The 27,078-nt window shown below is 39.9% G+C and overlaps 1 protein-coding gene across 2 annotated transcripts; it reads right to left on the bottom strand.

The window, feature by feature from the left end:
• Positions 1–1,177: 1,177 nt before the first annotated feature.
• On the bottom strand, positions 1,178–24,912 carry CASP7 (caspase 7). Of its 2 annotated transcripts, XM_075424292.1 has the most exons (7): positions 24,877–24,912; positions 22,397–22,509; positions 6,251–6,399; positions 5,227–5,355; positions 4,533–4,708; positions 3,392–3,530; positions 1,178–2,755 (listed from the first exon to the last, which is right to left on the bottom strand). In XM_075424292.1, exons 2-7 carry the CDS (start codon positions 22,507–22,509, stop codon positions 2,532–2,534), a joined length of 930 nt encoding a protein of 309 aa, XP_075280407.1. In that variant the 5' UTR covers positions 24,877–24,912; the 3' UTR covers positions 1,178–2,531. The 2 variants fall into 2 exon arrangements, with proteins under 2 accessions (XP_075280407.1, XP_075280408.1); XM_075424293.1 differs by lacking the exons at positions 22,397–22,509; positions 24,877–24,912 and adding an exon at positions 17,952–18,041.
• Positions 24,913–27,078: the final 2,166 nt, after the last annotated feature.

Here is a 27,078-nt window from a genome sequence, read left to right as displayed (position 1 = left end):
AGAGCTTCAAATAACACTACTGCTTTGCCTTTTTTCTTAGACACACAGCTACCGTTCCACCTATTAGCTGGAAATTCCCAAGCTGTCCTTCCTTAGTGTCTGTCGTGGTAAATGTACAACAAAATCTGATAAAGATCAGCTCTGTCCACCTTTTTTTTTTTAATTTTAGACATCATGTCCAATAGGGCAAATAGCTTTTCCTACTCACAGAGGAAACTCCCTAGTATTAACTCCTCTGATTCCTCCTCAGAACTCCCTTGTAGGCTGGACCAGGAATCATTTCCAGTAATTTTTATATTTTCCCAATGCTTCTAAGATAAATTTGCTATAGCTTTTTTTTAAATAAAATATCATTCTCAAAGTACCTTTAAGAAAAAAGAGGAAATGTGCTCCTTACCTGTTATGCTGTTACATTCCTTGGCATTATTTCAAAAACTTAAATCACCTGTTTCAGAGCCCCTGCTTGCTGATTTTTGTTCCCAAGGCTCTCCGGCTTCAGAGCTACAATGCATCTGACTAACAGGATAGTTTTGGAGACAGGGGAATATTGTTAACAGAAATACAAAAACAGGTTAAACCTTAAGCAAATAAACACTAATGAACTACAAAGACATGAAAGGGCTTACAGAGATGTAAGGAATACTGGAACGTGGACTGGACATATGGTTGGGCTCAATGATCTTAAAGGTCTTTGACAACCTAAATGATTCTGTTGCTGTATGATTCTGTGAGATATTTCTCATGGTAAAACAGGAATATCTCTAACGCCAGAAAATAGTTGAAGATGGAGCTATTTGCCAGACGTAATAGGAAGAACATTTTCATATGCACTGCTAGACCACTGTACAGTTTAGTGTATAAGGCATTTTTTGCACAGGGCAAGATTAAGTGCTGGTAGATCAGGGTACTTCCATTAAAATATTTTCATTAATTTTGGTTACTCTAAGAGAGGATGTGGTCTGCCTAACCCAAGTCACCCAATGCCAGCTTACTTTTCTAAACTACTTTTCAACTGACACTGTAAACTTCATCTTGACAAATATGCCGAAGACCATCTGCAATCTTGGCTAAGAAGGGTTTTGGGATGTGTTTTGGGATGTATTTTGGCTGGTTTTCACTTCACCAGACTGAGTGACAAACAGGCAGATATTCATAGCAAATTTAAAAAAAGGTCTTTATTGATTTCATGCTCAAGACGTCCATAAAACAATAATTTATTTCATTCAAACAAATGTAAAATTGACTTATGAAAAAAATATATGCCTCACTGCCGCAGTATTTGTAAGAAAATAAATTTCATTATTTGGTAACTTGGCTCTAATAGTATGCACTTATTTCCTCAGAAGATTTCAAGAGTACAGACTACATTAATTGGGAAAAGGGTGAACAACTAATCATTTACCAGTCTAACCAAATCATTAACTTACTTTTTTGACCTAGCTACCAACTTTAAAGAGAATATAAAAAGTAGGAATATAACATCACTGACATAACTCCAAAATACAAGATCAAGACCATACAGTAACTAAAAAGGCACTTCTCAGTTCTGATTCAAGTAAGTATTTCCAGTCTTGGCAAACTTCTTCACAAATAGAAGCTTTATCTAAACACTCATTCACTACTGGAACAGACAATTCTATGATTTCAACATTAAATTTTAATGTTTTATAACAAAGCCTTGGCATTAGCTTTCTGTTGGTTCAAAACTTCTGAATCAACCAGCAGACATTTTTATTTCTGCAAGCAGAAAAACTGCCATACCAATGTTTCAGGCTGTTCTATGGATGAATTGTCATTTGCAAGGCAAAAGTCTTTACATGGTGTTTTAATAAGGCATCATCCAATTACAGTTTACCAATCTTTTACGAAGATTTTCATTTCCATTTTTCTATTTGCTCTATTTCCATACTATTCAGGTAAACCATCTACAAATACTGATTTTTCATTTATCCGTCTTATGCTAGAGTGATAACTAAGTAAATTGACTTCCAGATTAAGCACAGAGCAACCCCTAGTCTTCATTAATGATATTCATAAAAAGGAAATTAATATATTAGACTAAGAAACATCCTTTTAAGTAGCTACAAACTTGGCTTCATCACTGGACATACCCATAATATGATGGTCTTTGGAAATTTCTGAGGAAATTACAGTTCCATGAGCCAGTAGTGATAAAAAAGATGGAGTCTCACGATCAGATGTTTTTGTTCTTAATCTACTATCCGTTTTCTGGAATAAACCTTTATGGGCCAGGTAGCTGACTCTCAAAACATCTTCAGTAGCCATAAGTCATGACAGCCACACTAAGGGAAATCAAGATACAGTAATTAATATTAGCTGTCAGGTTGCCACAGCATTTATTTCTTCTTTAAAATTTTGCACATTGTCCATCCATCAGATACCCTAGCTTATACAAAAATCTAGTGTAATTACATTTCTGTTATTAAAAATGTGTTACTCCAGTTTGTAATCAAACCTCCTGCCAAAACCATATCCTGATCTCACATCACTGGCTGCATTAAAATACACTTTCAGAAGTAAAGTTCCTTAGTGAGCATAGAGACCACGCAGGGAATCTGCTTCTTCTCACTGAAGCGTGGATCATCAGACTGGGATTCAAAATTCGTGGCAACCACGTAGTTGACCCGTGTGAGGATCTGCATGATCTCAAGTTGTTTTCCATGTTCATTTAGCACCGAGCACAGAGACTGCACAAACCAGGAGCCTCTTCCAGGATTCCTCCAGGAGTAATAACCTTATAGGAAAGACAGACACGAAAGTGCATGGGGTTATTTTTCCTCTTTTATTGTATTATCTGATGCTGAAGGATGGAATGGCAGAGACGTATGTACTAATTTATTCGAAAGATTCTGGGCAAAGAGTAACAACGCACACACAGAAAGTTTAGTTCTTCTCACTGGTGTCACATATCCTACTTCATCAAAGTGGAGAATAATGTGTATTAACTCTCCAAACCTCACAATACTAAAGTACCATTATATATGTTTGCATCTGCGAAATGTAAGAAGTAAGATTTTGTGGGTTTCCTCTCTAAGTTTTGTGCTGGAACTGTTCCTCTTCCTGCCTTCATCAGATATTTCACACACTCACTAAACTGGGAGATGGAAGGGCAGGATTCCCAGAAAACAGCAGTGCCTTCGCCACCTATAATGTCTGTGCATTCTGAGATGCCAGATCTGGGCTTTCTCTGTTTCTGCTACAGCTAGTATAAAAGGGGTGGAGACAACACACTGGCCCAACGTACACTGGGCCTCAGTGTTTTGCCCATCAGTGTACAATGCATTATCAATGATGGTCAGTCTACAGTCTAGTCAATGTGGGTGATAAGTTTGTAGGCTTCTATCCCCACCCTGACCCCCTTTTGTTTTACCTGGCACTGTGGAATATGCAAACAGAAAATCTGCTTCTACTGGGATTTTGTATCTTGGATTGGCATCTGTTTCTAGAGTATCATTTGCAGGTCCAGAGTCGGTTTGTATACCTTCATCAAATTCAGAGCCTCGGCATGCCTGAAAGTAGTGAAGACAAAGAGAACTTGTTCAATAAGGAGAAACAAGGTCTTTTAAAAATAAATATTTGTCAATATTTTTAATGGATATAGTTTTAAGCAGTACTTTGCCTGTTAGGAGCAGGGATGCAATTCTGGGGGACATCTAATTGTTCGGTGACAAAGTTACTAGCTTACCCATTTCAAAATGTACATCCCGTACAGTAAAAGGAAGTAATGGTAGTTTTGACTGACAGATCTTGCCAAAAAATAGCAGTCTGATGGACTTATGTAACATGAGTCAGTTGCCTGTGTTAAGATAATTTTGAAGGTAACACAGTACCCATTCCAAACTCATAAGAAACATCACTTTGGTAGTATAAAGAGTCTAACATAGACACAGTTTTCACTCTGAGGCTGAGGATTAATTGATGGAAAAGCCTACGGAAAGCCACATCTGCTGCAAATCCCATACATATCTAATACCATGATAAAAAAGAGAATTCAGACTGAGGGTATGTCAGTTAATACTGTTTGAAAAAGCCATCTTTAAAAGCTTAAGTAATATACAAGTAATTATATGCTAAAGAAATCATGCAATATAAATTTTTAGGATATTGAAGGAGAGAAAAAGTATTTCTTTTAGCAGAATGCAGTAATTTGTAAAGACAGTCTTTATTCAAAGAGACCTGGACAGTATTATTTCTATTGATAATCATGTACTGTCCTCAGCTCTGTCTGCACTAGAGGGAGTTTATATTTCTGCTTTGAAGTTCATACATTACCAAGCACAAAGAGAAACCATGTACAAAATTACAGTGACAATATGTTCTTTACATCTGCAAACTGTCTATATAAATTATCTTTTAAAAACAAGCAATGCAAGTCACACATTTTTTTTTCCACGAAACCTCCAGCAAAATTCATGAAGTTAACCTACAGGGCTCTTCTAGAGCAGACAGCCAACATAGCACGTTTTCCCCACTGCAGCAGTAGGATCCTGTATTTACCTTAGGGCTATTACCTGAATGAAAAATAATTTGGGTTTGCCTATAAGGCTTTTACACTTGTCTCCTCTGAATAGCGCAGTCAAACTCTTGATAGCCATGGGTCCATCAGTACCATAGATGAGGCCTTCTTCCCCGTGGCTTAGAAGGATACAGGCAAAACAAGCAGCATCACTGTGATTCTCCTCAGCAGCTACAAATCAAATACTTCTTAGCCAAAAGGAAGCAACATTTTGAGTGAAAACTACATTTAGCAAACACATTTTTCTAAGACTAAATATACATTGAGCCTCTACTGGAAGGCATAAGAAGGAGTGGATAAAGATGACACAACCCACTTTTTAGTAATGTAGTGAGTACCTTGAACGCATCCTTCACCTGACTCTGAGTCTAGCCCACTGGAATCAACAGGCTGGACTCTTTACCTGGTATGACAAGGCTCTTCACCTAATACTCAGAACAGGCGCCTCAGCTAATATGACTAAATATTTCTAATATAAGAAAAGTGTGTATTTCTGAACTGACATTGGAGGAAGAGGTGGGGAATACAAGCCTAATCCATTCAGAAACTGAATCCTTCTATATAGAAAATTGCATGCAGTGGGGCTTAAGCAATCTGTTCTAATCTGACCTCCTTGGATCAGAGGGTACATTAGGTGACTTCCAGCGGTCTTTTTCACTCTAAATTATTTTATTATTCTAAATTTTTACCTTGCTTCAGTAATTTTTCCATATCATCACGGCTTCGGTCATTGTATATGTAAACCTCAAAACCCAAGTTTCTAAAACTCTTCGCTAGATCTCCAGCATCTTTATCAGTGCCATTGCGCGTACCCATTCCTGGCAGAAAACAAAGAATACGGTTGATTGCACATTACACAATTCAAAATAATTCACGTGCTCAAAGGTAAATTTTTAGGTTTATAATTAATAAGCCTAAACAATGTCATGATGACATGATTTTGAAACAATCCTCTAACAGCATTCTCAGCATTGAGAACAAATTGTGAGATTTGTTTTAATGCAAAATAATGCAAGGTTCGATGTTAACATGTATCTTACCCTGAAAAAAGCTGGCATGCCTCCAGCACGTTGCAACATAGGACCTCTGTGGATGATTCTATCTCATTTTGGTTATGCAGTGTAACATAAGCATAAAGCACCCCAAGGAAAAACTGTTGAAAAGAGTCCCTACGATATCCACATAAAAGAAACCGATATAAACTCTTTGGAGTAAACACTTCATTTAGTGTGTTTGCCAAGTGTATAGGAAAGGACATATATAATTGACAATAACACAAGTATCTGTCTGCTTTGAGACCAAACATGGCCTGAAAAGTTCAATGCAGGAGTGTGAACAGAGCACAGCTACAGCTATAGGCTTTTGTAGCTCATAGCTGTAGCTCAGTGGCAGAGAAGTTAACATGGGCTACATATGCCAAAGTTCAAATTTTAATAACACAGCCTTAAACTCTGGGACAAAGTTTTAGTTTGAAGTTGGCAAAGCAAGGTGACATTCTCTTTGAAACATACTGCAAAGAAGCTGCAAAGAGCCGCTCCAATATAAGCGTTAAAGAGCAGGAATAAATTGTAGGAACAACTATTTCTCAAAAAAAGATAAATATATTCATTAAAAATCCATGTTCTGAGAATTAAATGATTAAATGCTTATTGATTAATGAAAGTACCAAAATGCTGAAGTCTGTAATGAGTATCATCAAAGGAAGCACATTACCTGTTTTGTCTTCAAAATTTTTGTTGTTTATAATAATACATTTGCCAACATTCTTGTAGTCCATACTATACTGGAATGTGGGTGTGACAATTCGGTACTGGTTACTGAGAGACGACTTTGGCTGTTCTTCTTCTCCATTCTTTTTTTTTCTAGGTGAACCAAATGAAATTATTGTTAGTGGCCAGTCACATGCAGTGTGCCTGTTTATCTTGATTCAAACCATTTGAGAAGCCCTACCCAATGTTTTTTCTTGTATAAAGTTTGTCTTCTTTCTTCTTATTTCAGATCGAGGCACAAAGATCTTGTGATTTCCATGAAGTGATTATTGTTTGCGATTGTTTCTGATGATGGTAATATGACTCTAGAGCCAACTGCAGCCAACAGTAGTATATGGAGATCCTGACCCACACATAAAACAATGGCCTGAACATGAAGTCAGGCTGGCGGTAACCTTTCGCAAACTATGGTTCTGGACATGTTTTACTTTTACTATAAATAAATCATATAAGGACAGGCAGAGACCCCTTAATAACTACTCCAAGCACAAGAAGGTATGCAGGTTACCCAATGGCATGATAGGATTTGTTTATTGAGTCACCATCATCCCTAAACTCTCAGAAGATTAAGACCAAGCAGTAGGTAATTTCTACTGGTAAACATTATAGATGTGAACAGGTCGCATTAATTTGGTCTGCCAAACACCAGTCTGAACCTATGTAAAAAATTAAGCAGATTTTAGTGTAATCGTCGATACCCAAACCAAAATGAGCTATAAATGTTTTCTGTTAATACGACTGTGTACTGACCTTTCTGCTGTGTGCAGGAGTCTTAGATTGGATTAGGAAGACATGCAAAGGGATAGCACAGACACTACTCACCAAATTATTCTAAATGAAGTATTAACAACGAATCAGTTACAGCCAGCATATACACCTGAAGTATAAACACGAGGAACTCTGCAGTACTTGCTTTTAGAGGTAGACTTTTTGGTCCATGCAGGTGGCTTAAGATGTTGGTAAGATCTCCTCAAGCAGAACTGAAGCCAGTGAGAGCCTATGAAGGGTCTGATTCAGCCTCAGAACTATAAACAAGCTTTGGAGCAAGCCTAGTTAGAAACAATGCTCAGGATAGGGCAGAAGAAGTTATCAGCACCTCTCTTATTTGGTCCAGCATCCTGCTTCCAATAGTATTTATTGCTGATATCTGAGAGGAACACATAACCTACATTTGCAGCACAAATAACTGTATAATACAGTTTCTTTCTAACAAAATTAGATTTTTCCCACAATCTCAATTAATTTAAGTACTTTCAGTATTCTCACACTGACATCTTTCTAAAGAATTACTAGGCTATTGCTTCAATAATAGCCTGTAGACATGAGATTCCTGCGAATTGATTAAATGTTGTTTAGGTAATCTACTTTCTTACCTTCCCGATTTAACAATTGTTGTGTTTTAGGTTTAAGTGTCCTCTTTTTCATTACTGAAGGATAAGACTAATTGGAAACTATAACAAACCTTCTCTGGATGATTCATCATGTTTAAATGCTATTGCAAGTCAATTTTAAAACAGCTTTGTCTTATCTTTGAGTGTCCTGATGTTGTTATAATGGGCCAGATTAAATAGCTGCATCTGGTAGGCTTTCTCTGGACTCTTTTTACATGTAATCACCCCAATATCATTTCCTCTCTTAGACTTCTCTTAGAGATTACAAAACAAGATATCTACTTGAGGATTTTGTCTGATACTCTGGAAGTACAGGTTTTTTCTGGCAAATTGCAAGTATTGGTATTCTCCTCGCATACTGCTTCTTGAGGGCTCTGGGAACAATAATTAAGTATGCTTTGCCTCAAGAAAAGATTTTAACCATTTTAAAGAATTATCCACAGCTGTATGATGTTAATATTACATTTGACTTTCAAAGAGATCTTGGGTTCTTATTTTAACCTAAAATTCCCCCTGGTCCTACATCACTAGACAGCTCTCTGGCAAGGAGAGAAAAAGAAATTCCAAAACAACAGATAACCACTCTGGTTGATGAAGAGGCTAGGTTCCTCAGTCCACGCTGGATTAAAGTCTCTACAGATTTATCTGGTTTCACTGGCTTCCTGAAAATGCGGTATGACTAGCAGTCGCTGTTACACACAATAGGATTATTTTCAAGGGGATTGTACGCAAATTTCTGCTTATGTCCATCCCACGAACAGTTGTGAACACTCGGGACAGATCCACATGAGCAGTACGGTATCATGTTTGCACTGTCTGCACTCCTAAAATGCTGGAAGAGATCTAATGCTAGTCCAGCAGTCACACAGCCACGTTACCTCACAAAAAGCCTCACTGAAAATAGCAGCTGGGGTTAAGTAGCATAGTAATGTAGCCACACAACTTCTCTGAAACCACTTCATTTTCTAGTTCAATAGTTTACACGCATTCATGCAGAAACACTTGGGCGTTTAAGTGATGTATCTGCTGCTCCTGCTGCTATTCCCAAAAGTACGCCAGAAGCTCTATGCCGGTAAATGTCACATGTCACTGACAAACCTCATCAGCACAGTAGCACACATAACTCTATCATTTCCCCATTCTTTTACAGACTATAGTATGGTTTTGTTCTCATGATTCCTTCCAAGCTGAACAGGCTAACGAGCTACTAAGCAACCACATGCTTTGTAGGGTTACGCCTATCATTTCTTTACTGGCAGACAACAAAAATTTCCAGAAATCTTTTGGTATCTGTCCAAACTGAGCGAATAAGGAAGCAAAGGTTGTGGACTACACATATCCTGGGCCTGCAGTCCAGGGAGAAATTGTTTTTTGAAGATTCTGTTTTCTGCCAACATAGCGCAACAAGGGAATTGCCTGACTGGACTAAACTGACAGTATAAGGTTCAACTACGCAGTTTCAACAAGTTAAATCAGACCTTGTAATAATGACTAATGAAGTAATAAATATGTAATAATCAGTCCTTAAGGGAAATGCCCTGTCTGTGACAGGCTGGCTTATGAGTGAAAGCATAAAGCATAAAGCATTTTTATTTTCTAAGCTCTGAACGGGAAACATGTTAACATAAATGTTTACTGCTGTTTTTCTTACTAGGCTTTCTAATCACTGTATTTTCCATAAGGGTTTCCACAGATTAGTTATGTGCTGTTACAAAATGTTTTAAACTATTTGCCCTCAGTTTTATTTCATTCTGCTGCTCTGACATCCAGTGTCATTAATTTCCCTCTTTTGGGATTCGAACTTGCCCAGAATAAATAGAAACTTGAATTTTATGACTGTTTACTCTTTCCTCAGCTTTTAATTACAACTGTGCTGTAGCTCCTCACTCTGTTAGTGGTCACTGATCTTTCCCTTAGACAGAAATATTCTTTCTATCAGTGCTCTCACATATTTCATGTTCTCTCCCTTCGGTCAACAGTTCAGCAAAACTAAAACCCCACTCTGGCACCCTCATATAGCTTGCACATTTTCACCCCTACTGTGTCTCTAGATTCAGGCCCTAGGCTTGACAACGCTATGTCTGGGCATGTGATTTCATCAAGTCTAGACTGTCAACCTTGGGAAAATCATTATTATCAACTTCTCACTTTTTAAAAATAAAATTAAAGTTACCCATACCATTTATCACTTTGTTATTGAGCTTTGCAATAGTAAAGGCCAAAGGCTAAAATTCTGTCAAAGTCAATGGAGATACATCACTTGCACTAGTAGTGAACTTGATTGTCTAAAGGACTGCTACTCATCACAACACACTTTCTTTTCTGTTACATTTTGAATAAATTATGATTTCAGTATGTACGGATATCAAGATTTAAGGATAAAAATATCACTGTTAACGTTTAACTATACCTGAAGATTATTTTCAGTAACAGTTTTACTGAAAGCAGTGTCTCTTAGCAGCTGAGATTTCCTCTCCTTTGGCTTCCTTTCTCCTGGCACCTTCCTGCACTTTCTTTGCTACTGTACATTAGTTTGACATACGAACATACTAAGAATCCTTGTGCAGGGGAATGGCTTCCCTGAGTGATGTGGTCTCTCATCATCTCTCCCACCTGCTACAACCAAGCTCCTGGGTTCGGGTCTGCCAGCTCTCCAGAGTCACAAGTGTTTCGGTGAGAGCCAGCTGCTTCACTTCAAATGTAGAGTGATATATTTCCAGGGGAAGGTTCTTCACTTTCTATCACATTATATAATTAATGCCAGCTGTCTAGTCTGGTATTGCCCACCTTTGTGCAGAGTGTAAAGGCCAGTGATTGTAAAAAACCCTTCTGCTCTTAGAAAGCTGGTCTGCTGTAACAGTATGGACTCCCCTTTGAATACTACCAGCATAATGCAGGGAAAGTTCTCAAGAGAGCAGTGGATGAAAGGGAAACATTAAGAAGAAAGTGCAATCTCTAGGGTAGAAAGCATTATACCAATCCATTTACTAAACCTCAGCATTAACAGTGATTAAAAAGAGGATGATAGTGACTGTCAGACAATAGAAAACATGAGCTGCTTGGCCTTAAAAGCAATGTGACACTTAGCACACAGAAGAAACAGCTCTCCCTGGCAAAGAACAGTCACTTAAAGAGCCTTACGGGCAGAGGATTAGATGAATAAAGATTAATTTCACCATCATCACTTCCCAGTCACAGGATGGGAGGAGTTTACTGTTTGTTTTTTTCCTGTTTATTGGCTTTTCTAAAAGGAAATGAATGTGTTAATTAAATTCTAAAAACGATACTACAGAGGGATATCCAGGCTTTGAAAATGTTCATAGTCCCTTTCTCTCCCAGTAAAGTTAGGGACTTTTGTTGCTGTACGGAAAAATGTAACCAGGTAAAAAAAAAATCTACAGTTATGGTACTATTCAAATTAAGGAAGTTGACATTCAGAGGTGGGTGGAAAAGCAAAACTGATTACATTTGTTTCTATTCAAAGTACACACACGCAACTCTGTCTTACTCTTGCTCTATGAAGTTCAGTAAATTTGGGCTTTATGTGACAAGGAATATCACAGAACATTGTGACAGTTTTTACTGTAGCATGCTTCTTTAATATTATTTGCAATCATATAACATTTTTGAATGACTGATAACAGGTTTCTGTTAAAAAGAAAATTTGCCTTAAAAAACACGCTATCTTTACAGAACACAGCATCTCAGGATCCCTTCTGGAGTCCCCATGCTTTTTTGCATTGGAGAATAGTTTTATTCTAGTTTCGATCACATTGTCAGCCTTTCTGTTGAGTCCAGGCAAGAAGATTATAGCAGTGGTACAGTGACAAAGTCCATAGTAAAATCTTCTCAGGTAATCCATCAACATCCACCAGAATTTTCATACACTTGATGTCGTGGGATGCAAGGTATCTTAAAACTGCAATGCTCTTTATTCTATTACAAACCACCAAGATTTTTCCCTCATGACTTTTACGTTTGGGGACCTTTTTAAAGGCTTCAGTTGAATAAATTCCCTGCTGAGTTACAAAACTGTGGAGTAAGTGTACTGGATAATATACTGGTTTTAAGACCTCTGAAGAAACTTGCGTAGCCTATATTGCTGATTTAATTTTATGCAGTTTGCATGGCTCTATGCTGCTCTTCCTGTCTAAAAACCTCCGCTCCTTCCATTATGCATGCACAGTATAAATTATGTTTGTGACTACTGTTCACCACAAGCGCTATGTTTGCTCTCCTGAGGAAAAATCCTGGACTGGATATATTTTTTGTTAAACAAGTAGCTAAAGAATCGACAGGAAACAATGAAAATGCAAAGAGGATTGTGTTTGAATTCACAAAGCATCACCAAGCTCTGTATAATAAAACTGATTGTGCTGGAGACCAATTCAGAGTTATTCTTCCAAAAGAAGTGAACAGGAAACAGAATTTATAAATTAGACAAATCAAGGTTCAATATTTTGTTCTCTTTTTCTGCCTTAGTCTCAATAATTAGTGGCCTATTCACATGTCTGATGCTTTCTGACAATCATGCATGAGTATGTCTTACTCCTACATAACCCTCTTTCCAAACTGCCAGCTTGAATAATTTTCCTCAGCTTTAATACTTTTATCCAGTCTAATTTCACCATTTTTAGTACACCTCTAATTACTGTACACTCTCCCCTCTTTGAATTTTTTTTTCTCTTGAAACCTATTGGCAATAACAAGCAAAAGACACTTGTTAAACCTGACTAGAGCTTTTTAGATCTTAAGTTCTTTAAGGCAGACTCTTTGTTCTTTGTCAGATCTGTTTTGGTAGAGTGTCACACAGATTTAGAGCTGCATGCAAATAATAGATTATCCTGTTGCCTTTTTCCATTAATATTGCATTAGGTTGGCAGAGCAGCAACACTTCTGGACAAGAAAAGCGTGTCATAACTTGAATTTTCTTTTATAAAAATGAGTATTCCTTTACTCTTAGAAATCAGAAAGGATAAATTATATGGGATAAGGACTAAGCATTAACCGTAAGGGCTAGACCAAATAGTAAAACTGTGTTACTCTGCTTTTGATGGTGTGATCCTGGCTCACACACTAAGCAGGCAGCATGCTGGAATACTAAGTGAAGCCTTTGACAGACACTAACAGGAGCCACTGCAGACGACATTGGCATTTGGGAGATCTCGATTCTGTTTCCAGACTTACTGTCACACGCTCTGGGCTCACAAACCTTTTATCTTGAATATACTCCAATGGCAAGTGCAATTTCCATCTCTCTCTTTTCAGACAGAGAACATCTTACCAAAGACTCTTTTGAAAAGGTTAAATATAATTGTAAACCAAGCAAATAAATACTGTATTAAACAAAGGTTACTCAGGCTTCCAAATTACGTGCCAGCAGATAAACTGAAAAACAGCTTAATAATTGAAGCAAAAATCTCCTGAGGAAAAAGGGGCAATACTAATTATAGAGGAGGAAGTTCAAGTAAATGTTGCATACTTTCAATTTCCTTACTGACAGTTCTTAGCACACGACTGCTGACTTTGATAGACTAGCACCAACAAAATAACCAGCCCTTAGAAGGCTATTTTTAAATACGCTCCAGGTAAAAGTCAAAAGAAAATTAAAAAAAAATTCTAATATTGAAGTCAGAATCTTTTCAACATAATAGAAAGTCTTCATGTAGAAGACAGAAGAAAAGTGTTCCTACCAAACTGAACGTAAAAGTTCCCTGAAAAGCTTTTAAACATTGTTTCACCTGTACTGCTTACTATGGCAAGCAGATGTCTTACACAAAAGGCATGAAAACTGACAGCTGCAATTTCGAACAGCAAACACCAACAACATAATACAGAAAAAAACCCCAGAACATTAAAACACAAAAAACAGTCGAACTGTCCTAGATTTCTGTTCCTTCTAATAGTCTTGTTCTGTCTGTTGAAGAAATTTTAAATTATGGTGAAACATGCCAAACTGATAATACCAGAGCTTAAAGTTCACACTTCTCAATGACATACAAAGTCTGTGCAACCCTTGCATCTTCATATGCTACTCTGCTGAAATGCCTAAGCCTCGAAAGACATTTTTGGGAAGGGGTGGAATAAAGGGAAATGGCAAGTGTGCTTACTCAAACACCACAGCTCCTGATGAATGCACCCTGCTCTCCTCCTGGGAGCAGTCCTACTAAAGGCAACAGGGCTAGTCAGGCAGTAAAACAATGCCTGTTTGTAACTGTTCTCAAGATCAGGGCCAAAGTAATTATTTAGTCTCCAGCTTCTTTTTGAACTGCCAATTAATTCATGACTTCTTAAGGATATCTTTGGAGTAAGATTGTCAGCTGACTAAACAAAGACAGTTTAAAAGTCACCAGAGGCAAAGTCTTTTACTTGAATGAACCTGCAAGTAGGAAGCTAATGGAGACAGTACCTCTTGTTTCTTTGGAAACCCATGTCCCAAGCCCTCCTTACAACTGCAAACACACCAGTTTTGAAAGGAAAATATCACTGACTTCATTCATCAAAACCCCCCTACTTTTGTTCTTACTACAACATATGTAGCAGCACTGCTGCAGATTTTGCAGAAAATTCGCAAAATAAAATGCTTTCATTTTTTTAAAGAAATCCTTGCATTTCTCTAAGTTTCTTGTAGCATGCTGTATCACCTCCAACAGTAAAACATAAGCCATAAAAATATTTATTAAGATAATATGCCAGCTACGCTTTGCTCAGTTAACTTGATGAAAAGTATTACACAAATCAAAATGCTCATTTGAGGGTATATTTTCTGTTATCCACCAAGAGACAGTTGTGCTCTGAATGGAGAACTGAGCACAGCTGAGTGTGAATCCTGCTTCTGCTATTGAATAAGTCTGGGAAAGTAACTCCCTATCTCTTGGTCTTAGTTTTAATGGAAAATGGAGCCTAAACAAATTTATTTCGTAAAACAATTGCAGATCTCATGGCTTCTTTCCAGGGAGATAGTAGTGTACAGTAAACTAGAGAACGAATTTAAAATCCACTATTTTGTACACCTGTACAACGTTCAGGTCCAGAGCGTGTGGGGTAGCTTACCGCCACGTGCCTCCTGCAAAAAAATGCTTGAAACAAAGGCATTCTTACTGTCCACTGCGGAGGTTTACAGTGGATCTCAGTCCAGAAGCAAATTCCCATCTTTGGTTACAGCACATCAGTTTCCCTGAAGAGGTAAAACCGCTACTGCCTGCACACAATTACTTACTGTCAACTGCAAAACTGACAGCGTTGCAGTCCTCGGAATCTGGCATTTCCCCAAAGTATATTATAGCCCTAAAGGCCTCTGGGACCCTGGCTTAACACTGAAGATATCACAGCTTATCACGTTGCAGCTACTCGGCTGAACTACAGCAACGGCTATTTGTCTGTTCCTCTGAAACCACAATCCAGAGTGTATTGCCTTGAATCACAGTAAGGCCTCACCTACCACACAGCTTCACAACTGCGACAGGCTCAGAGGTGAACAATCTCGCCTAGCGAGCCGCAGCATGCCACCTGCAGTAACTGACTCACCTGAGTGGGAGCACACTTTTCATTTTCACTTGTGGCAAAGCAAGCCACAAACCCCTCTTCAGTAGTTTCTACAAACCTGCAGCTTCTGTTTAATCTGCAGAACATCTTTTAGATTTATACCCAACCTTTTTTTTTAAAAGATCAATTTATTGATCCATTGGCTCCATTTATGATTTCTTTGCTTACAAAATGTGCTTCCTATCTTCTGATCTTCCATCGCCAACATGTTTGCATAGTACACTACATATTTGTATAGTATAAGCAAATTATCCTTCAACTTTCGTTAGAGAAACTAAATACATTTCAAATCCCTCATTATAAGACTTTTTTCAGACCCTGAGCTACTCTTGTATCTTTTTTGTCCCATTTTAGCTTCAGACTCTTCTCCAATTAGGAGGGAGAATCTTCTCTAAGAATTTGTGAAACAGAGAAATCCAGTCCAGGGCAACTGGATACTCACTGTGTAATGAGAGGAAATGAGCTGTTTGAAAGAGTAAGACTACAACTTCTGGCATACTTTGTATATTATATATATGTATGGAGTTCTGATAGTTATATCTAAATATGCCTTCCGTTCCTTTTAACTATGTGTTAGTGATGGCCTTAACATAATTCAAATCAAAACCATGGTTGCAGTTTTATTTATTACACACAAATGAAGCAGATGAAGCGCACTGGGGCTAAGCCAGCTACACTGTGTAAAACAAGTTTCAAAACAGACTGTTATGTCTAAATGCTCACATTTTGCAACAGTTAAAAAAAGAAAAGAGAAAAATAAAAGAAACAGGTAGCAGTATCCCAGTCTTTATGCCCTTAATATTTAACTATCATTCACAGCCTACATGACAATTTTGTGGTGTAACGCCTGCAGCAGAGAGGACCAAAACAGAGTAAATTCTAAACACTCAATCATCAGTTTGTAATTCAGTTTCCTAATCAGCTGCATGGTATCTGCTGTGCAGGCCTCACAATATTGTATGCAACATAATATTCAAATAACATTAAAAAAGTAGAATTTTACAAATAAAGAATATTGCTTGCTGAAAAGCTTTCTGCTCATTTCTAGAAAACCTGCACATACACACCTTCTATGGGTGTTCTGGAAACTGAAATCTTGCATGATCATATCCTAGGTAGTATAATGTATGTAGGCAACTGCCAATTACATGAAAAAAAAAAGATGAAGCCTCTATTACTACCATAGCTACTAAGAGAAATTAACAGATATATATATTGCTATATGGACTGCTTGGAAAACAACTCAAAATAAAGCAACCCCCACCCCATACTACTTGTCAGAGAATACTCTGGCTAGGATTAGGAATTGCAAAATGCCAGTAGAGTTATAATTTGGTTGATAGAAGCACTGAAACTAAACTCTTCTAGGGTATTCATTCATGAGATTTCCAAACAGGGGGCAAAGGAGGAAGGAGATAAATAACACTCTACAGTACCTTGGCTCATCATCAAATGGTACTCCACACTGCATCTGAAAACAGCTTCAGCTTGTCCTCAAGAGCAAGTCTAATCTTCTGTGCTAATGCTAGGAGCCCACCATGCTCAGGGTTACATTGGAGAGTGAAATGGGACGCTCTCTGTGTTCAGGCCCAAAGATTTGCCTGTGTCAGCAGTGGGTCACGCTGGACTTTTCTGTGGGGCTATTCAAACCCTCATAGCTATCACCCTGCAAGCTGAGGTCATGCAGGCCTGATTCACCTTTGCTGACAAGCGGAAAACACACTCCCATTGCTCTGATTCTATTACTGTTCCCATGTAAGAGTGTAGGAAAATACAGCAGATCTTGAGATGGAGATGGGACAGCAGACTTTGGTTTGTAATGCATCTTTCTTCCTTCTCTCAAAACCTGATCCACCACTGCTATGATATCAATACGAATATTTCTAAGAAAATAATGCAAATTAACACGCACAGTTTACAAAAACTCAGTTTCAGTTTATTATATATTTGGGTTATTTTTGATTCCTTTGAAAGCTTAAAAATGACACTACATAATAGCTTTCCTCCAGATTTTGTATGATGACAGCCCAGAGTTTGTTGTAACGAAGGAAATCAATTCCCACAGTAAAGAAAGCGCTTAGGATACTTGACTGACTGTTGTGATTCCCATAGATACAGCTCATTAATAACCCACTGTTTGCTGTGCTTCACGAGATAAAGTCCCTGAGAAGACTGGAAACAAATATTGACTGTGAATTAATGAGTTCTTACTCTTTAGACTAGCTACTGTTTCAAGATACTTGGGCATTTCCTATACGGTACATCCCGTAAGTGTCCAATGCAAAGTACCAGCACTGACTACAGCTTTCACTAATTGTTAAATACTTCTGCAGTGTTCTCCAGAAGTTGAGTTCCACATCTAACAAAAACTGCAATAACAAAAAATAAAAAGACAACCTCTGGCTTAAAAGAGAGTAATGAAAATGAAACATCCCTGTTGCTCTATGTTAAAATCTCTTTATTTTCTTTGTAGGAGTCAACTTTAACAGACTACAGATGCCAGAACCTATTGCTTCTAAAATTTTATGTTCAGCACTTTGGGGGGAAAATAATACACTGATACTTAGCTTGTGCAAAGCAGAGCCCACAAACTCCAAACAAAATTAAAATTATATCGTGCTAGACTTTGGAGTTTGGATAGTAAAAGGAAAGATGATCACCCATTTACAGGATAGACGGAGGTACACAGTGATTTGCTTAGAGACTTACAGGAAACGCGAGGCTGAATCCAGAGTTCAGTTCAGACCTCTGAGCTGCAGCCCAGAGCTGCAGATAATGATGCATCAGCTGCTATTTGTTGTAAAGTAACTTGCTATTTTTCTTCTATCTAAGGACAAAAGAGATACTTTTTTAGCAATATTTTTTTTTGAAAGGTCTGTAATATTCTGCCACTGAAAAACCTGTAACAGAACTGCAATTTTAATTTTAGAACTGTAAAGGTTATGATAAAAACGACGAGGTATAATTCAAGGCACCGTTTGGATTTGAAGACATTAATTTCAAGGCAGCAGCAGCTGATACTCATGCAGTGGAGGGCAACACAGTTTCTTCATAAGCATACAGTTTTAGCAGTAGTACTTTTTCTACAAAGCAAACAATTAATTTATAAGATCAGGCCCAGTGTTTTCAAATGGCCCACAAAGTACAAAATGGGCAGCTCTGGAAAACATATGCATCTGCATCACTGTGAAACTCTTCTTCATACAGTTCTACCTGCAAAGCAGCTTCTTAAAAACCAAACAAAAATAAGCTGTTGGTAATCAAAAGTGGATGGAAAAATAGCTCCCCAAAAGAGACAACAACAGAAGAGCAAAGCTCAAATAAAGACAACTTTTTACACCTGTTACAGCTCCAAAGGTGAGGTTCAGCTGAAGCTGAATCTCAGAAATGAATAGTTATTCTTTGAAGGTCAAGGCTATTAATTTTTAGAAATACAGCTATACTGAGACAAGGGTCATGAAGTTAAAAGAAAGCTCTGGTAACATCTGTGCTTCCCCACTTTGAAGCCTTGTAACCCAAATAAACACCATACAAATGAAAAGAAAATCAATATATCTGTGAATCTTTTTGATCCAGATACTAGTTCACAAACCTGGTAGACATCATAAGAATCTATATCTATCACAACTACTGAAGTACAGAAGACAAGATACACACTGATGTTTCCAGCTAACTTTCAAATTAATCAAAATGAAAAGTCTCAAACTTTATAGCCTGACTTGACAGAAATAAATACCTTACAGATATTTTGGGTTTGCAACAGCTGAAGTACTCTTGGTGACTGTATGTGAGTGTACCCTACAAGCCTCTCAAATTCCTCGCTGGGATTTTCTTACAATATATTTCATGTTTCTGCCTTAAGGGCACTACAGAATCACATATTTTCAATTGTAACTAGGTATTTCTAAGAATTCTTCAATATATACTTAAATTATTTTTTCTGTTGCCAGACGAGAAGGGGAATACTAACTGTAAAACAAGACAGTAGGGTTGGAGTAGGTAAAAGTAACCAGAGGACAAATGGTTCTGTACAATTAAATTAGAATAAAACTAGTACCTAGATACTGCTAACAACCACCCTCTTCTGCATTATGCTTCTTCACTGAAGCCCACAGTCATGATTACTGACAGCGCAAGTGTGAGTCTACCAAGGCTTCGGAATTTTCAGATGCAGCTTTTTAAAAAAAAAAAACCTTCAATAGGAGTCAGAGACATCTTAGCTCTACTTAACACAGTAGAATCACATTTTTATTCTGTTTCATGTTACATTATGTTTCCTGGATGCTAAAATATGTTTGCTGCTATCACTCTCCCTAAAATAGTTCCCCAATAAAAGACAAAAGATACCAAACGAAGATATGAAATCATCCTGTGGAGGAGAAGCAGTACTACTTTTAAAGACTTGAAAGTGTAAGAGGAGCACATACAGCATAGCAAAGGAAGCTTTCTGTAGGAAAAATGCTATTAGTTTCTAACAATCACGTAAAGGATTAAAATACACTTTTGAAATCCTCAGCTCAATCTTTGTTTAACCATATGTTAAAACTTTGTTGCGCACAGGTTTGCCAGAGTGTACACTGCTATTTCTGCCTTCTGAAACATAACTTTTTGCTCAACTACAACGCCCCCCAGTTTTTGGCCACATTTTTGCAGTAAATAAAATTGATCCCCTCCTGCCATCTAGTGGCTAGAAAACCTAAACCAAACACCACCGCCAGCCGTGAAGTCAAAACTGCTCTTTCAACACTTCTCCCCACCAAACAGTTTTTCCCCACCAACACTAACTAAGTACGAGCACTTTTCCAAAGAAAAGGAAAAACGTAGAAGACAATTCCCTTAAACAGTGGTGCAGCCAGAAGAACCTGCCCACTCTGGGGTTGTTCTGAGCCTCCTGGCCTCCATAGTAAAGCAGGCTCACAGACTTCTCGGAGAGAAATATGCTGTAGTGAAGAAGGTTTTCATTTATTTCTACTTCTGCTCTTGCCAGATAAATCTGAAGTCGCAGCCAGAGAATGGCGAATTGGAGCTGTGAAGCTACTGGAAACAGCTGCACGGCTTTGAATTCAGTTTCTCACTGCTCTGTTCTCATCAATTAAAATTAACGTGCTTATTTAACAATGCAAGTTACTTGTTTTCCTTATGTATTTTAAGCAATAATAAGTGAAGCCTTGGCAAGCAAGACACCGAGTCATGCTGGTTCCAGCTAGAAGTACATCTAGCCTAGTAGCTGGTACTGACTAGTAATGAGTTTTAAGAAAACACACAAAAGAAATTGGATACAGAATATATTCTCACAGAAACCTGATTTGGGAACATCTTGCACCAAAGACTTTAACACCAACATTCGCGCCAGACTTCTCTTCCACAAATACGTCTAATCTCTTATGAAATCAACTAAAATCTTGACATCTGCATATGTTGTGACTTTAAGTTCTACAGCTGCATTTTGCACTATGTGAAAATTACGTTTTATCGGTTGTTTTAAACCTACTGCATGAACGTTTCACTGAATGTCCCCTAGATTTCCTGTGAGGCACAAGGAACGATCATTCGCTATTCACTTTCTCCTCTGTTACAGCCACGATTTTAGATCATATCCTATCTTCCTTCATCCTCTCGTGTTCCTCTCCTATCTTTCTTCAGGTCAAAGAGTTTTAGTTTCTATAAGACAAAGACCTGTCAATGTACTTGGTTTTTTACGAACTTCCCTGTCAACCAGCTCATTCTTCTTTAGTCAATATCATCACCTTCTTCAAGAAACTGTGATAGATTTCTCAGACTTACTTTTTTTCTACAACATATAAATTGAATCTTCTCAATTATGTCATATTTAATCTAAGCAATTTTTTCTTCTAAAGAAAAATGTTTCAAATTGTATCTTCAAGGAGTTCCCAAAAGATGAATGCCTCAAACTGATGCATAGCCAAATTACTTGAAAAATTCCTTGTAGAAAAAAAGCAATAGAAATGGTGATTATTGCCTTTCCTTCAGGAATGATTAACTTTGAGTTGCATGATTTAACAATAGTATTAGCATATCACCTCTTCGAAAGAAGACCAATTCAGATATTAAACCACACATCTTGCAAATTTAAAAGAAACCTTAGAAAAATGTTTGGCAACATTTAGAAACAAATGTTACATTGTCTATTTAGCATGATGTGACTGTTAAAATTAATAATACACATACACATCATAAAACGTATTTGAGGAATGATAAAATGAGACAGAGAAAGTAAAGTGATAGGCTAACAGCACATCAAGTCTTCTAAGACTAAAGCATCTTCAATTCTCTCACGCATTTGTTACCCCCCATTAGACTCGTATAATAAGTAGCAAAAATAAAATTACATTCTCCATGCACTTTCTCTGAAGTACACTATTCACTTGAATGTGATGTCCAATAGTAAAAATAATCAAAACCTCTCTGTAAATACACTAGTCTTTGTAATAAACACCTCTAATAAAACCTCAGTAAATCCATGAAGTTCATTTGCTGACATTGAATAGTATTTCTAAATGTTGCATGTTCGTTTTTCATCTTTTGCATTTTCAGTCACATTTTTCTAGCATTTTCGAGAGTACAGACAAGCAGTACATAGTTCTTGCTTCCTATATGTTTAATGAAAGTAAGCTTATGCTTCAGTGAGACTACTATGTTTTAAAATGAAAGACTTTTAATTTATTCTGTAACGGGTTACATCTCTAGACTCAGTGAGGCTTCTCTGTGCTACAACCTAGTTGGCACATCCAGGCTTTAAACTAACTTAAATTGTCAGCAGGGGATTCCAATGATGCAAGAGATTAGCTGAGCTGAATGTAGTAAAATAGATAATTAATGGCATATTTAATTCCCAGCTCCACTAAAGGGCAACGTTTAGAATGAGGGACTATAATTGATGCTAAATGAACTTAGTGGTCTCTTGACTACCAAATAAAGCTTATTGGAGATCCTATAGGTCTCCCTATAGGGAGATACTATGGAGGGATGCTTTAAGGTACAGACCAGAAACATTAAACTGACACAACATAAACCATCTCCCTATCCAGGCCATCTATGACACTGTGGACATGGCAAACTGAACATCAAAATCCCATTAGAAGGGTAGTATGACAGCTGATACAACAATAACAGGAATAAAAATAGTAACTTACTTTCCAAAAAGTGAGAATCTGCTACTTCTGTCTGGCCTTGCATCAACTACATCACCGTGATCTTCATCACCTCTCTCTTGAGTAGGGCAATCAACATGCTGATCTCCCGACATCTACAAATTCATGTACAAGAATGTAAATGTCCCTCAATGAATACTATCATTTCAGAAATACTTCTATAAATGAAACCATTAAACCAGACATATGTGAGGTTGTTAGTTATATTGTGTAATACTTCATCAAGTAAGAGTGCCTACAGATTTTCCGTCCTGAATTAACATGACATTGCACACGCTCAGCCATTTGTATTACCTTGTGGCAGTTATCAAAAGTGACTTGTCTAACACCACCCGCAAAAATGCAGACGAGAACAAAAGTAAAAATTATTTTATGGTGAAAGATCTTATGTTTAATGCCAGAAAATTTTTCATGGTCTGGAAAGAAGTACGTTGGGAAGAAAGCACAGACAACCAACAACAAAATATTCATAACTGCAATCCTATCCAGTACTGAGACACCCAGGCAGCTCCTGTGTTTTCATTTGTGCATGCACAGTCAAATGCGCAGAAGAGAAGAAAACCCTGGATTATCTTCCAGGTATGGGATCTTAGTTTTTCATTTCTCTGTTTTGTCTATGTGAATATGTAATACAAATTTTATATTCTTCTAATGATTAATTAATACATATGTGCTGTTGTTAGGAAAAACCAGTTGTGAAGTGTTTCTCGGACATTAAAAGCTATTTTCATTATATGAAGCAGCCTCTTACACAAATTGTTGTATTTCAGCAAATTTTTTCTGTTACTCCAGTGTAAGCTTGGAACACCTTCACACATCTCAAAGGCGATATGGGGCACCTCTAGACAACAACGCTGAGCTAATCTAACGACTTGTTCCTGATGAAAAACTGGTCTGTCTCTCCTCTTCTTCCACATATTGAGTTGCCCCCTCGGGAAGTTTATTTAGATCATCCAGCCAGCAAAAAACCACAAGGAGACAGGAGCCATTTTTCTGCGGGTGCAGCAATCTGCACTGGCTCAGCACAGGGCAGGACCCCACCTTCGCTCGCAGTGGGATGCGCTGAGCCATCTTGTCCAACTCCAGCTTCAGGTTTTTGTGAGGAAAAGTAGCAGCAATTCCTACCCCTTTCCCAGATTTCAGCAGATTAAACTTGCTTTTATAATACATTAGCTCAGAAAAGTGCACTTGCAGCCCAGAATATGTGGGCTTGCAGCCCAGAAAGCCAACCGTATCCTGGGCTGCATCAAGAGAAGCGTAGCCAGCAGGTTGAGGGAGGGGATTCTGCCCCTCTACTCTGCTCTCGTGAGACCCCACCTGCAGTCCTGCGTCCAGCTCTGGAGCCCCCAACATAAGGACATGGACATGTTGGAGCGGGTCCAGAGGAGGACCACGAAGATGATCAGAGGGCTGGAGCACCTCTCCTACGAGGACAGGCTCAGAGAGTTGGGCTTGTTCAGCCTGGAGAAGAGAAGGCTGCGGGGAGACCTGATTGCAGCCTTCCAGTACCTGAAGGAGGCCTACAGGAAGGATGGAGAGGGACTTTTCACAAGGGTGTGTAGTGATAGGACAAGGGGGAACAGCTGTAAACTAAAAGGGGGCAGATTCAGATTAGATATTAGGAAGAAATTCTTCACCATGAGGGTGGTGAAACACCTGAACAGGTTGCCCAGAGAAGCTGTGGCTGCCCCCTCCCTGGCAGTGTTCAAGGCCAGGTTGGATGGAGCTCTGAGCAACCTGGTCTGGTGGAAGATGTCCCTGCCCATGGCAGGGTGGTTGGAACCAGATGATCTTTAAGGTCCCTTCCAACCCAAACCATTCCATGATTCTACGAGTACACGTTCACCACGCGGGCGAGCTGCGGCAGCGCAAGGCCGCCCGCGGGGCCCGGCGGATACATGGCCGCCAGCACCGCTCTGGCTGAGGCGTTTGAGCTCCCTGAGAGCAACAGCAGCTCCCGAAAGCTGGGCCCTAGGCTCGGCTTCGACAAACACACACATTTTCCAGTCATCTTTTAAAAAAAACAAGACCGGAGGAGCGCGCAGGCCGCGGGTGGGCAGTGAGGCCCGAGGAGGAGCGGGGGAAGGCGGCAGACCCCGGGGAAGGCGCAGCCCCGAGGGGAGGCAGCCAGCGCCGCCGCCGCGACCACCGCACGCCGCGCAGCCCCGCTGCGTCCTCCCAGGCAAGGGCTGGCCCGAGTGTCCAGCGCCGAGGGCAGCGGCTTCCCTCCGCTCCTGGGCGCCCGAGGAGAGCAGCCAGCAGCGAGCAGCCGGCCCGGGGACGGGAGCGGGGAGGGGAAGGCGTGGGGGGGCGGGAAGGCGGCGGCCGGCTGAGGGGATGGCGGGAAGGCGGCGGGCCGGGCCGCAAGGCGGGAGGGGGCCGGGGGGTCTCCCTGAGGCGAGCGGGGAGCGCGGCCGGCGCGGCGCGGAGGAGCGGGGGGCTGGGAAGGGGCCGGGGCTTGCCTTGGCGTGGGGCTCCGGGGAGGCAGAAGCGAAAGCGAAAGCGGCGGGGAGGGGCCGCGCCGGCCGGCAGTGGGACGGGGCGGGCCCCGGCGGCCCGGGCCTGTCCCTGGGGGGCCCGCCCCCCGCGGCGGTGCGGCCGCGGCCTCGGCCTTGGCCCGCTGGGGCCGTGCGGGCCTGGGGGTAGCCAGGGCTCCCCCCGCCGCGCTCCGCGGCCGGCTGACCGGGCAGAAGGGCTCGGCCCCCGGGCCCTCCTCGCTTCCCGGGGAACGGTGGCTGCATCGCAGCCAAAATGAAATTACCGCTTTTTAATAGCTGTGCTCCGTCACACCGCCGCGAGGGAAGAGCCCTGAGCTTCATGGTGACACGAAGTTGGCTAGATCTAAGGAGATTTCTTCCCTTCGATGAACTTCAGTGGTATTTCCATATCTTTCCAATTACTCGGCGTGTTGCATCTCTGCTAATTACAATATCCCGCTGTGTAGCCGTTGCGCCAGGCCCAGCAGTCCGGCGCACGGGCTGGAGATTCGCGCAGTCTTGCTAATTACTCCTGGATGCGGGCGCCAGCCCTGCGAAATCGTGCACCTACCCAGCGGTGCGTGGTGTTTAACATTCGCTGCCTGAAGAGATTTACATCAAAGCGACATTTTTCAGTGTAACTGCCTCATAATTGGCACAAAACACAGGCACGGTAACAAACAGCCCTTTGCTTCACGACAGGTCGCTGCTTCGATGTGATGGAGGAGCGTCCGAGCGGCGCGGCAGCTCTTGCCGTGCGTCCGCGTGCTGCTGCTGGGGCCGGTCTCAGCTTTGTGGGATTATGCCTGTAGCTCTTGGTTGGATACGCAGCCAAAGTTTTCTCCTGAAAATCAAACTAGCAGAATCCCATGATTCCTCTCATGCCATCTGTTAGCTGCTTCTTTTCAAGAAGACAGCACAACTTCCAAATCTGTAATGGATCATTACGGACAACAGGGACACTGGAAATGTGTAGATCTTCAAGTAAATATGTGGAGTGGAGATGAGGGAGACTGTGCCATCACCAGCAATGACTGGCAGTGGCACCTGAGCTTCAGAACATCCGTATGTGCTTTCCTGACGATGCGTATGGGGGTTACCTAGGAAATCCAGAAGCTCTTTGCCAGCTGTGACCTTCTGTATCTTCATGAAAATGTTTATCCATTGCCATCTGGTCCTCACAGATGAATTAGCAGACCTAGAAATGGCTTTTTTCTAAAAGTCATTGTATTGCTATTGAGAAAGTGGTATTGCATCTGACAATGCTTGCCAGCTTTCAAGAGTTTACTAATAGATTTGAGTGTGGGGAATTTGTGACTCAAACTGTTGATGAAACCCCTGTTTGTATTTTCTTTTCACGTTGGTTGCTGGCATTCACAAAGAGAAAGGCTGATTCCTCAGTGTGCTGCAATACCTTTCTTAGCTACATGTTAGATCAACCAATTTTATTGCAGTGTAAGGTGTTAGATTTTTCAGAAAATCTTGCTTGTTTTTAGTAATGCGGAAGGGAGAAATTAAAAAAGATAGTAGAAGTAGAACGAAGTATCTTGCTTCAGGGCATGGAGTGATTGCTGCCTGGGGAAGGGTCAGGAAGGAAAAAAATTCTCATGTATATTATTGCACAGCTGGCTGTATGCATAACTGGGTAGGGGGAAGAGCCAGCAACGTGGTACCTTTAGCATCAGCATTCCTTTTCTTATCCCTGGAGACTCACTCTACTCCCTAAAAACATTAACAATGAAGCCTTTGACTGGATATTTGCATTGTAGAAAATAAGTGTTTAACTACCACGTAAGCAGCTGCAGGATGACAATGGAGCATGCCTTTGGGAAATTGAAAGGTAGATGGCAGGTACAAACCAGAAGGCTTGAGGCAACTAAATAGTACCTGTCTGGAATAATAACTGTGTGCTGTGTTCCGCACAACATCTGTGAAAACAAGGATGGGGCTTTGCTGACACCTGGGAGGCAGGTGTGGGGATACTTTCGGGATGGAGGATTTGCGTGACTCACAAGGTGTTCCCTCTTAAATGACAGTTGTTAGAATTTTATATAATTCTGCAAGAAAGTATGAATTTTTTTGATATGCTGCCGGGAATATGGGGGCTGTGTAGTGTGATTTGGCACTCCACAACTTTACGAAATTTGGTAGAATAACACATCTTGGTCAACTTGGTGTGTGTGTTGG

This window comes from Opisthocomus hoazin, chromosome 6 (genome assembly GCF_030867145.1).
Source record: "Opisthocomus hoazin isolate bOpiHoa1 chromosome 6, bOpiHoa1.hap1, whole genome shotgun sequence".
Taxonomy (NCBI): Eukaryota; Metazoa; Chordata; class Aves; order Opisthocomiformes; family Opisthocomidae; genus Opisthocomus; species Opisthocomus hoazin.
The sequence above is the reverse complement of the archived record's forward strand: the minus strand, read 5'-3'. Positions and strand labels throughout refer to the sequence as shown.

What these genes read in the sequence shown, in the direction of transcription:
- CASP7 (XM_075424292.1), bottom strand. Translation starts at nt 22,509, where the DNA reads ATGTCGGGAGATCAGCATGTTGATTGCCCTACTCAAGAGAGAGGTGAT. An exon ending in AAATTTTGAAGACAAAACAG is followed by an intron (nt 5,356 to 6,250) that starts GTAATGTGCTTC and finishes GTTTTCTGCCAG; the next exon opens with GAATGGGTACGCGCAATGGC. An exon ending in TGCATATTCCACAGTGCCAG is followed by an intron (nt 2,756 to 3,391) that starts GTAAAACAAAAG and finishes CTTTCCTATAAG; the next exon opens with GTTATTACTCCTGGAGGAAT.